Consider the following 12,759-nt stretch of genomic DNA (forward strand, 5'->3'; position numbering starts at 1 on the left):
TAGTTCAACACTGGTCCGTCCAAACTGATTCCACGCTTCAAGATTTTTTTGATCACGTGGACTGGCTTTATTAGCAAGTGCATCGGCGATGTCGTACCCACAGCAACTATTAAAACATTCCCAAACCGGAAACCATGGCTTGATGGCAGCATTCGCGCAAAACTGAAAGCGCGAACCACTGCTTTTAATCAGGTCAAGGTGACCAGAAACATGACCGAATACGAACAGTGTAGCTATTCCCTCCGCAAGGCAATCAAACAAGCTAAGCGTCAGTATAGAGACAAAGTAGAGTTGCAATTCAACGGCTCAGACACAAGAGGTATGTGGCAGGGTCTACAGTCAATTACGGATTACAAAAAGAAAACCAGCCCTGTCGTGAACCAGGATGTATTGCTCCCAGACAGACTAAACAGCTTCTTTGCTCGCTTTGAGAACAATACAGTGCCACTGACACGGCCCGCTACCAAAACCTACGGACTCTCCTTCACTGCAGCCGACGTGAGTAAAACATTTAAACGTGTAAACCCTCGCAAGGCTGCAGGCCCAGATGGCATTCCCAGCCGCGTCCTCAGAGCATGCGAAGACCAGCTGGCTGGTGTGTTTACGGACATATTCAATTAATCCTTATCCCAGTCTGCTGTTCCCACATGCTTCAAGAGGGCCACCATTGTTCCTGTTCCCAAGAAAGCTAAGGTAACTGAGCTAAACGACTATTGCCCCGTAGCACTCACTTCCGTCATCATGAAGTGCTTTGAGAGACTAGTCAAGGACCATATCAACTCCACCCTGCCTGACACCCTAGGCAGGGTGGAGCACGTCTGGGACCTGTTGGATCGGAGAGTGAGGGCTAGGGCCATTCCCCCCAGAAATATCTGGGAACTTGCAGGTGCCTTGGTGGAAGAGTGGGGTAACATCTCACAGCAAGAACTGGCAAATCTGGTGGAGTGCATGAGGAGGAGATGCACTGCAGTACTTAATGCAGCTGGTGGCCACACCAGATACTGACTGTTCCTTTGATTTTAACCCCCCCCTTTGTTCAGGGACACATTATTCCATTTCTGTTAGTCACATGTCTTTGGAACTTGTTCAGTTTATGTCTCAGTTGTTGAATCTTGTTATGTTCATACACATATTTACACATGTTAAGTTTTGCTGAAAATAAACGCAGTTGACAGTGAGAGGACGTTTCTTCTTTTGACGAGTTTTTATACAATATACTGTGTGTCTCATGCGTTTCATATACTTGGAGGAAGCACGTTCAGGAAATACTTATATATATATATACAGTATATAATATTTATTATGTACTTACTTATAATATACATATAATCATATAGTGATTGATCAACAGGCAGATCCGCAACAAGGCGTCTCGGGGTGGACATAAGCGGCGTTCGTCTGTAGCTCGTATCCACCCAGCCAATCAGGACCGGATGTCCACGGTGACCCAGAAGAGCAGCGACTCCCTCAGTGACGCTGACTACTTTGTTTCCTGGGGGTCTACAGTCAGAGGGGTCTTCCTGCCTGCCCTTCATCACACCTTCAAGTAAGACACGCGATCACACACACACACAAACTTTCTAGTAGGAAATACACTCACACCTTCAGGTAGGACACACACACACGCATGTACGCAGGTACACTAAGGTGTGTGTGTGTGTGCGTTCGTGTGTGTTTGTCAAACAAAATTAAATTGTATTTGTCACATGCTTGTTAAACAACAGGTGAAATGCTTACGAACGGGCCCTTCCAACAATCAGACAAACACCCTGTGATATTTTCTCTCTCTCTCTCTCTCTCTCTCTCTCTCTCTCTCTCTCTCTCTCTCTCTCTCTCTCTCTCTCTCTCTCTCTCTCTCTCTTTCTCTGTCTCTCTCTCTCTGTCTCTCTCTCTCTCTCTCTCTCTCTCTCTCTCTCTCTCTCTCTCTCTCTCTCTCTCTCTCTCTCTCTCTCTCTCTCTCTCTCTCTCTCTCTCTCTCTCTCTCTCTCTCTCTCTCTCTCTCTCTCTTTCTCTGTCTCTCTCTCTCTCTCCTTTCTCTCTCTCTCTCTCCTCTCTCTCTCTCTTTCTCTGTCTCTCTGTCTCTCTCTCTCTCTCTCTCTCTCTCTCTTTGTCTCTCTCTGTCTCTCTCTCTCTTTGTCTCTCTTTCTCTCTGTCTCTCTCTCTCTCTGTCTCTCTCTCTGTCTCTCTTTCTGTTTTTCTCTCTCTCTCTGTGTCTCCCTCTCTGTGTGTATCTCTCTCTTTCTCAACAATGCAGAAAGAAAACAAGATATGTAGGGACTTTAGTGGTCTAATAATTGGTTAATCTGCCTACTATTTCAAATAGTATAACATTGTATACGGGCACCAATAATAATTTTGTATTCAAGGAGTACAATTAACTTGAAACTCTAATAGTTTAGCCTCCGTTCATCAAGTCTCATATCAACAATGTTAAAGGATAACGTAAGGTCTTTAATTGTCAAAACAAGGGAAAACGTATTTATTTATTATAGGATTTATTATTATGCCAAAAAACACACAATATAAATAAATACGATTATGGATCTATTAAGATTATAATTTAGCGATGCTGAATAGTCAAGGATGAAACACAGAGAATGCTGCCATATTTACTGAGTCACTGGTCAGGATGTCTCTCTCCTCTTTCTCTCTCGCTCTTCTCCCCTTCAACCCGTGTCGTTACCATCTATTGGTGCAGTCAGACCATCTAGTGGTGCAGTCAGACCATCTATTGGTGCAGTCAGACCATCTATTGGTGTAGTCAGACCATCTATTGGTGTAGTCAGACCATCTATTGGTGCAGTCAGACCATCTATTGGTGCAGTCAGACCATCTATTGGTGCAGTCAGACCATCTATTGGTGCAGTCAGACCATCTATTGGTGCAGTCAGACCATCTATTGGTGCAGTCAGACCATCTATTGGTGCAGTCAGACAATCTATTGGTGCAGTCAGACCATCTATTGGTGCAGTCAGCTTTGTGTTGCAGCACACAGTATAAAGTTGTCCAAGACCCCACCTCTTGTGGGCCGTTGATTCTTCAGCAAAGTGGCTGTCCATTTTTCTTCGTACCTTGTCAGTGTTTCATCTCGGTGAGGAAGACGTGTCTCTCTGAGTTCAGAGGTCATTTACTAAAGTTCAGTTTCAGTCCAAGATTTTCCAAGATACTCGCCTCTCTGTTTCAGTCCAAGATACTCGCCTCTCTGTTTCAGTCCAAGATACTCGCCTCTCTGTTTCAGTCCAAGATACTCGCCTCTCTGTTTCAGTCCAAGATACTCGCCTCTCTGTTTCAGTCCAAGATACTCGCCTCTCTGTTTCAGTCCAAGATACTCGCCTCTCTGTTTCAGTCCAAGATACTCGCCTCTCTGTTTCAGTCCAAGATACTCGCCTCTCTGTTTCAGTCCAAGATACTCGCCTCTCTGTTTCAGTCCAAGATACTCGCCTCTCTGTTTCAGTCCAAGATACTCGCCTCTCTGTTTCAGTCCAAGATACTCGCCTCTCTGTTTCAGTCCAAGATACTCGCCTCTCTGTTTCAGTCCAAGATACTCGCCTCTCTGTTTCAGTCCAAGATACTCGCCTCTCTGTTTCAGTCCAAGATACTCGCCTCTCTGTTTCAGTCCAAGATACTCGCCTCTCTGTTTCAGTCCAAGATACTCGCCTCTCTGTTTCAGTCCAAGATACTCGCCTCTCTGTTTCAGTCCAAGATACTCGCCTCTCTCCCTCCTGCAAGACAAGTCTCTTTCTCCTCCCAAGTCGATTACATTTTCCATACGTCTGTGTAGTTGGGGACCCAACTTAGACCGGTCTTTTCCCATTCTCCTGTCTGTCTCTCGGCTGAGTTTTAAACTGCGTTTCCAAGGAGATGGGATCATTCGTCCAATGGGCATACATTTACATTTTACATTTAAGTCATTTAGCAGACGCTCTTATCCAGAGCGACTTACAAATTGGAAAGTTCATACATATTCATCCTGGTCCCCCCATGGGAATTGAACCCTGGTCCCCCCGTGGGAATTGAACCCACAACCCTGGCGTTGCAAGCGCCATGCTCGAGGCATGGCCTCGCCTAGTGGAATTTGAACTCCTTTGATTCTCCTCCCTGTAACGGATCTCCTCTTTCTCTTCATCCGAAAAGGAGTAGCAAGGATTAGACCAAAATGCAGCGTTGGAGTTATACATATTATTTATTACAAGGAACCAGACGAAGACGGAAAACTCTTGAACAAATACCAAAACAACAAACGAAGTAGACAGACCTGGACTACGAACTTACACGTAACAAAGAACGAACAAACAAGAACTGACTACAAACAAAACGAACTCACGATACAGTCCCGTATGGTGCAACAAACACTGACACAGGAAACAACCACCCACAACAATCAAAGTGAAAACACCTACCTTAATATGACTCTCAATCAGAGGAAATGAAAACCACCTGCCTCTAATTGAGAGCCATATCAGGTCACCCTTTAAACCAACATAGAAACACATAACATAGACTACCCACCCAAACTCACGCCCTGACCGTCAAACACAAACAAAACAACAGAAAACAGGTCAGGAACGTGACACTCCCTCTAATTCCTGTTTAGTAAATTCTCTAATTTATAGGGAAACTCACAGAAGGCGGGCTCTAATGGCTGGACAGTGTGACATTGGGAACGCCCTGTTGATTTAATGTTCATATGAGATAAACCTGTATGAGATAAACCTGTATGAGATAAACCTGTATGAGATGCACCTATATGAGATAAACCTGTATGAGATAAACCTATATGAGATAAACCTGTATGAGATAAAACTGTATGAGATAAACCTGTATGAGATAAACCTGTATGAGATAAACCTATATGAGATAAACCTGTATGAGATAAACCTGTATGAGATAAACCTGTATGAGATAAACCTATAACCTATATGAGATAAACCTATATGAGATAAACCTGTATGAGATAAACCTGTATGAGATAAACCTATAACCTGTATGAGATAAACCTGTATGATATAAACCTGTATGAGATAAACCTATAACCTATATGAGATAAACCTGTATGAGATAAACCTATATGAGATAAACCTATAACCTATATGAGATAAACCTATATGAGATAAACCTGTATGAGATAAACCTGTAAGAGATAAACCTGTATGAGGTAAACCTGTATGAGGTAAACCTATATGAGATAAACCTATATGAGATAAACCTGTATGAGATAAACCTGTATGAGATAAACCTATAACCTGTATGAGATAAACCTGTATGATATAAACCTGTATGAGATAAACCTATAACCTATATGATATAAACTTATATGAGATAAACCTGTATGAGATAAACCTATAACCTATATGAGATAAACCTGTATGAGATTAACCTGTATGAGATAAACCTATATGAGATAAACCTATAACCTATATGTGATAAACCTATAACCTATATGAGATAAACCTATAACCTATATGAGATAAACCTGTATGAGATAAACCTATATGAGATAAACCTATAACCAAATGAGATAAACCTGTATGAGAAAAACCTGTATGAGATTAACCTATATGAGATAAACCTGTATGAGATTAACCTATATGAGATAAACCTGTATGAGATAAACCTATAACCTGTATGAGATAAACCTGTATGAGATAAACTTATATGAGATAAACCTATAACCTATATGAGATAAACCTGTATGAGATAAACCTGTATGAGATTAACCTATATGAGATAAACCTGTATGAGATTAACCTATATGAGATAAACCTGTATGAGATAAACCTATAGCCTGTATGAGATAAACCTGTATGAGATGAACCTGTATGAGATAAACTTATATGAGATAAACCTATAACCTGTATGAGATAAACCTATATGAGACAAACCTATATGAGATAAACCTGAGATTTCCTCATAAGTGTTCAGATTTTTTTTTTCCTGTACAGAGAATAATTTCACAATCTTCAAAGGAAACAAGCAATCCATAGATTCTAAACATGACTTGAATAAAATAGATTTTATGTTATCGTGAAATACATATTATACTTTCTTAAAAACAGAGGAAAAATATCACAATGTATATTGGGTTCAAAACCAGAAGATGTTGTGAGCTTTTCAGTTTAATAAGAAACATCGTCAATGTGTCCTGGCTGCCTTTTATCTCTTTGTTCACACAGAGATGTTTTTGACTCTGCCTTTTATCTCGTTCTCTTCCCAGGTGGGCAACTCGGGGGTCTTTAAAGAAACAGGGTGAACAGATGAGCTTTGGTCTCTGGTGGCCTTTATGGCCCCGTCATATAATGAAGCACATTCCAGTGGCTCTTGTAACACACTCAAGGGCGGGACGGGTGGCCCTGGATCCCGTTTTAATGTGTAATTGTAAATTACCCCCATTGCGCATGGCCTCCTCGTGGGCCCTTGTCACAACAAATAGAAAAAATAACACAAGGATTAGATACACAATGAGATGGCTATATACACAGTGTACCAGTACCGATTATATGTGCAGGAGTGTGAGGTAGGTATGTACAGTACATTCGGAAAGTATTCAGACCCCTTGACTTTTCACACATATTGTTACGTTATAGCCTTTCTCACACAGCCGTCCGGAACAACTGGTGCTCTAATGCATGGTTCAGTGTTGCTAGCCTCGGATCGCGCATAGAAGGTGTTTAGCTCGTCTGGTAGGCTGGACAGTTCAGGGCTGGGTTTCCCTTTTGTAGTCTGTGATAGTTTTGCAAGCCCTGCCAAATCGGACGAGCGTCAGAGCCGGTGGATTCGATTGTATGATGATTTGTTTGATGTGTGCCTACTTACGTTTGTCTGTGTGTGTGTAGGTCTCCCGACCTGGAGAAGTTGTACCAGCAGCATGCATCAAGCCAGAGGATAACCTCTCTGGTTTTCACTAATGTTATCGACATCATCACCAAACTACACATCCTGGGTCTGACCCTATGGGCGGGGCCTCAGAGCCTGGACACAGCCAATGGTTGGCTGGTCGGCCTGTTCATCGCTCTGGGGGCTGGACTCTGCGTGCTGGTGCTCTGTTCTAAGGGGATGATGTCATCGCCAGAGTGGTTGAGGTGCGACAGGTGTTTAGGATGGTCGTCTACTCCAGTATTGTTCTAATTCCAGATATTCAGTTACATAGCATTGTTTAAATATTCCCCATGTCATGTTAATGAGGAGCCAACATGGCTGCCATAGAATGTTGTAGTGTCATGTTAATGAGGAGCCAACATGGCTGCCATAGCATGTTGTAGTGTCATGTTAATGAGGAGCCAACATGGCTGCCATAGCATGTTGTAGTGTCATGTTAATGAGGAGCCAACATGGCTGGCATAGAATGTTGTAGTGTCATGTTAATGAGGAGCCAACATGGCTGTCATAGAATGTTGTAGTGTCATGTTAATGAGGAGCCAACATGGCTGCCATAGAATGTTGTAGTGTCATGTTAATGAGGAGCCAACATGGCTGCCACAGAATGTTGTAGTGTCATGTTAATGAGGAGACAACATGGCTGCAATAGAATGTTGTAGTGTCATATAAATGCATAATTTTAAGCTCAATGTCCCAACTCTCTAAATATATGGATCTGTTGGGATCTCTTTTGAATGTTGGGAAAATGTGATTTTGCAACCATGCTTTGTGTTCATGTATGTATGTACAGTGGCTTGCGAAAGTATTCAACCCCCTTGGCATTTTTCTTATATTGTTGCCTTACAACCTGGAATTAAAATAGATTTTTTGGGAGGTTTGCATCATTTGATTTACACAACATGCCTACCACTTTGAAGATGTAAAATATGTTTTATTGTGAAACAAACAAGAAATAAGACAAAAAAACTGAGTGTGCGTAACTATTCACCCCCCCCCCCCAAAGTCAATACTTTGTAGAGCCACCAAGTCTCTTGGGGTATGTCTCTATAAGCTTGGCACATCTAGCCACTGGGATTTTTGCCCATTCTTCAAGGCAAAACTGCTCCAGCTCCTTAAAGTAGGATGGGTTCCGCTGGTGTACAGCAGTCTTTAAGTCATACCACAGATTCTCAATTGGATTGTGGTCTGGGCTTTGACTAGGCCATTCCAAGACATTTAAATGTTTCCCCTTAAACCGTTAGAGTGTTGCTTTAGCAGTATTCCTAGGGTCATTGTCCTGCTGGAAGGTGAATCCAGTCTCAAATCTCTGGAAGACTAAAACAAGTTTCCCTCAAGAATCTCCCTGTATTTAGCGCCATTCATCATTCCTTCAATTCTGACCAGTTTCCCAGTCCCTGCAGATGAAAAACATCCCCACAGCATGATGCTGCCACCACAATGCTTCACTGTGGGGATGGTGTTCTCGGGGTGATGAGAGGTGTTGGGTTTGCGCCAGACATAGCCTTTTCCTTGATGGCTAAAAATATCAATTTTAGTCTCATCTGACGAGAGTACCTTCTTCCATATGATTGGGGAATCATGTCTTTTGGCATTTTTTTCTTTAAGCAATGGCTTTTTTTCTGGCCACTCTTCCGTAAAGCCCAGCTCTGTGGATTGTACGGCTTAAACTGATCCCATGGACAGATACTCCAATCTCCGCTGTGGAGCTTTGCAGCTCCTTCAGGGTTATCTTTGGTCTCTCCGTTGCCTCTCTGATTAATGCCTGGTCTGTGAGTTTTGGTGGGCGGTCCTCTCTTGGCAGGTTTGCTGTGGTGCTATATCTTTCCATTTTTTAATAATGGATTTAATGGTGCTCCATGGGATGTTCAAAGTTTCAGATATTTTTTTATAATCCAACCCTGATCTGTACTTCTCCACAGCTTTGTCCCTGACCTGTTTGGAGAGCTCCTTGGTCTTCATAGTGCCGCTTGCTTGGTGGTGTCCCCTTGCTTAGTGGTATTGTAGACTCTGTGGACTTTATTTAACCAATTTTGTGGCATTTGGTAATTGGTTGCACCAGATCTTATTTAGGGGCTTCATCACTTAAACATTTTTTGTATTTTTTATTTCACTTCAACAATTTTGACTATTTTGTGTTTGTCCATTAGATGAAATCCAAATAAAAATCACTTTAAATGACAGGTTGTAATATAACAAAATAGGAAAAATGCCAGGGGGTGAATACTTTTGTGTTAAGTCACAGACAATTTACACCACATAACCAAAAGTATGAGGACACTGCTCGTCGAACATCTCATTTACTCAAATACTTTTGCAAGGCACTGTATGTATGGTACAGTTGAAGTCGGAAGTTTACATACAGCCAAATACATTTATTCTCAGACTTTCACAATTCCTGACATTTAACCTGTCTAGGATCAGCGTGGCGCTAGCGGCACACCCCCCCCCCCCCCACTGAAAAACCAGTGCCGCGAAATTCAAAAAAAATATTTTTTTAAAATATTTAACTTTCACACATTAAAGTCCAATACAGCTAATGAAAGACACAGATCTTATGAATCCAGTCAACATTTCCGATTTTTAAAATGTTTTACAGGGAAGACACAATATGTAAAGATGTACATCTATTACCTAAAAACACATTAGCATAATCCACCATCTTTTATTTGTCCACCAACACCAGTAGCCATCACCAATTCGGCTAAACTAAGATATTTATAGCCCCTAACCAACAAAAAAACTCATTAGATGACAGTCTGATAACATATTTATGGTATGGGATAGGTTTTGTTAGAAAAAAGTGCATATTTCAGGTATATGGCATAGTTTACAATTGCACCCACCATCACAAATGGACTAGAATAATTACAATGAGCAACGTGTTTACCTAACTACTAATCATCAAACATTTCGTAAAAATACACAGCATACACGAATCGAAAGACACAGATCCTGTGAATACAGACAATATTTCAGATTTTCTAAGTGTCTTACAGCGAAAACACAATAAATCGTTATATTAGCTTAGCACATAGCAATTAGCAGCCCAGCATTGATTCTAGCCAAAGTGAGCGATAAAAGTCAACATCGCCAAAAGATATTAATTTTTTCACTAACCTTCTCAGAATTCTTCCGATGACACTCCTGTAACATCACATTACAACATGCATATACAGTTTGATCGAAAATGTTTATATTTCGCCACCAAAATCATGGTTAGACAATGTGAAATGTAACTCGGCTGGTCAGAATTTGTCCTTGCGCCACTTAGACAGTGATCTACTCTTATACATAAATACTCATAAACGTGACTAAAAAATATAGGGTGGACAGGGATTGATAGACAATTTAATTCTTAATACAATTGCGTTATTACATTTTTTAATTTATCCTTACTTTTCAATACAGTTTGCGCCAAGCGAAGCTACGTCAAAAAACATGGCGTCCTAAGCCACTAAAATGTTTCGACAGAAACACGATTTATCATAATAAAAATGTCCTACCTTGAGCTGTTCTTCCATCAGTATCTTGGGCAAAGGATCCTTTCTTGGGAGAAATCGTCTTTTGGTGGAAAGCTGTCCTCTTGCCATGTGGAAATGTCAACTACGTTCGGGATGAACTGAAAAGCGTTCCCAACTTTTCACATCGTTGCAAAAATAAATGTCCCAAAATCGCACTAAACGGATATAAATTGCTATAAAACGCTTTAAATTAACTACTTTGTGATGTTTGTAACTCCTATAACGAGTGAAAAGATGACCGGAGAAATATAACAGGCTAAACTAACGCTTGGAACAGGAGAGGGTCGGTGTCTTCCACGCGCGTTACGCAGCAAGAAAAGACTTGCTAGCTAAAGGTTTTTTTCATTTGTAGGGCCTGTGAACGAGCAATCGAGCCCGTTGGAATCGTCATCACGTAAGGGCATCCAGGGGAAGACGTAAGAAGTGTCCGTATAGTCATAGCAACGACAGTGCCCGTTTAAATGACTTCAGAAAAGTGGCCAACGTTTCTCAAATCTGACTCCATGTCAGGGAAATTGCTGTAGAATGGGCTCTGTTCCACTTAGAGACAAAATTTCAACTCCTATAGAAACTATAGACTGTTTTCTATCCAATAATAATAATAATATGCATATTGTACGATCAAGGATTTTGTGGGAAGCCGTTTAAAAAATTAGCCACATTAGCATAAATAGTCTAAACAGCGCCCCCATCCCCAACAGGTTAATCCTAGTAAAAATTCCCTGTCTTAGGTCAGTTAGGATCACCACTTTATTTTAAGAATATGAAATGACAGAATAATAGTAGAGAGATTGATTTGTTTCAGCTTTTGTTTCTTTTATCACATTCCCAGTGGGTCAGAAGTTTACATACACTCAATTAGTATTTGGTAGCATTGCCTTCAAATTGTTTAACTTGGGTTAAACGTTTTGGGTAGCCTTCCACAACCTTACCACAAGAAGTTGGGTGAATTTTGACCCATTCCTCCTGACAGAGCTGGTGTAACTGAGTCAGGTTTGTAGGCCTCCTTGCTCACACACGCTTTTTCAGTTCTGCCCACAAATGTTCTATAGCACAGGTGTCAAACTCATTCCACGGAGGGCCGAGTGTCTGCAGGTTTTCGCTCCTCCCTTGTACTTGATTGATGAATTAACATCACTAATTAGTTAGGGACTCCCCACACCTGGTTGTCTAGGGCTTTATTGAAAGGAAAAACCAAAAACCTGCAGACACTAGGCCCTCCGTGGAATGAGTTTGACACCCCTGTTCTATAGGATTGAGGTCTGGGCTTTGTGATGGCCACTCCAGTACCTTGACTTTGTTGTCCTTAAGCCATTTTGCCACAACTTTGGAAGTATGCTTGGGGTCATTGTCCATTTGGAAGACCCATTTGCAACCAAGCTTTAACTTCCTGACTGATGTCGTGAGATGTTGCTTCAATATATCCACATAATTTTCCGTCTTCATGATGCCATCTATTTTGTGAAGTGCACCAGTCCCTCATGCAGCAAAGCACCCCCACAACATGATGCTGCCACCCCATGCTTCACGGTTGGGATGGTGTTCTTTGGCTTGCAAGCCTCCCCCTTTATCCTCCAAACATGACGATGGTCATTATGGCCAAACAGTTCTATTTTTGTTTCATCAGACCAGAGGACATTTCTCCAAAAAGCATGATCTTTGTACCTCTGTGCAGTTGCAAACCGTAGTCTGGCTTTTTTATGGTGGTTTTGGAGCAGTGGCTTCTTCCTTGCTGAGCGGCCTTCCAGGTTATGTCGATATAGGTCTAGTTTTTACTGTAGATATAGATAATTGCGTACCTGTTTCCTCCAGCATCTTCACAAGGTCCTTTGCTGTTGTTCTGGGATTGATTTGCACTTTTCGCACAAAAGTACGTTCATCTCTAGGAGACAGAACGCGTCTCCTTCCTGAGCGGTATGACAGCTGCGTGGTCCCATGTTGTTTATACTAGCATACTATTGTTTGTACAGATGAACGTGGTACCTTCAGGCGTTTGGAAATTGCTCCCAAGGATGAACCAGACTTGTGGAGGTCTACAATTCTTTTTCTGAGGTTTTGGCTGATTTTATTTTTATTTTCCCATGATGTCAAGCAAAGAGGCACTGAGTTTGAAGGTAGGCCTTGAAATACATCCACAGGTACACCTCCAATTGACTCAAATTATGTCAATTAGCCTATCAGAAGCTTCTAAAGCCATGACATAATTTTCTGGAATTTTCCAAGCTGTTGAAAAGCACGGTCAACTTAGTGTATGTAAACTTCTGACCCACTGGAATTGTGATACAGTGAATTATAAGTGAAATAATCTGTCTGTAGACAATTGTTGGTAAATTACTTGTCATGCACAAAGTAGATGTCCTAA

At 41.5% G+C, this 12,759-nt stretch overlaps 1 protein-coding gene across 1 annotated transcript in view; it reads left to right on the forward strand.

The window, feature by feature from the left end:
* Positions 1-1,358: 1,358 nt before the first annotated feature.
* Positions 1,359-12,759, forward strand: part of si:ch211-132f19.7 (adenylate cyclase type 8) — a 28,389-nt gene continuing 16,988 nt past the window's right edge. Inside the window, 2 exon segments of the mRNA XM_055865528.1 lie at positions 1,359-1,546; positions 6,834-7,079. Of these exon segments, the coding sequence (XP_055721503.1) occupies positions 1,434-1,546; positions 6,834-7,079 (359 nt within the window). The 5' untranslated portion in view covers positions 1,359-1,433.

This window comes from Salvelinus fontinalis, chromosome 16 (assembly GCF_029448725.1).
Source record: "Salvelinus fontinalis isolate EN_2023a chromosome 16, ASM2944872v1, whole genome shotgun sequence".
Classification (NCBI taxonomy): Eukaryota; Metazoa; Chordata; class Actinopteri; order Salmoniformes; family Salmonidae; genus Salvelinus; species Salvelinus fontinalis.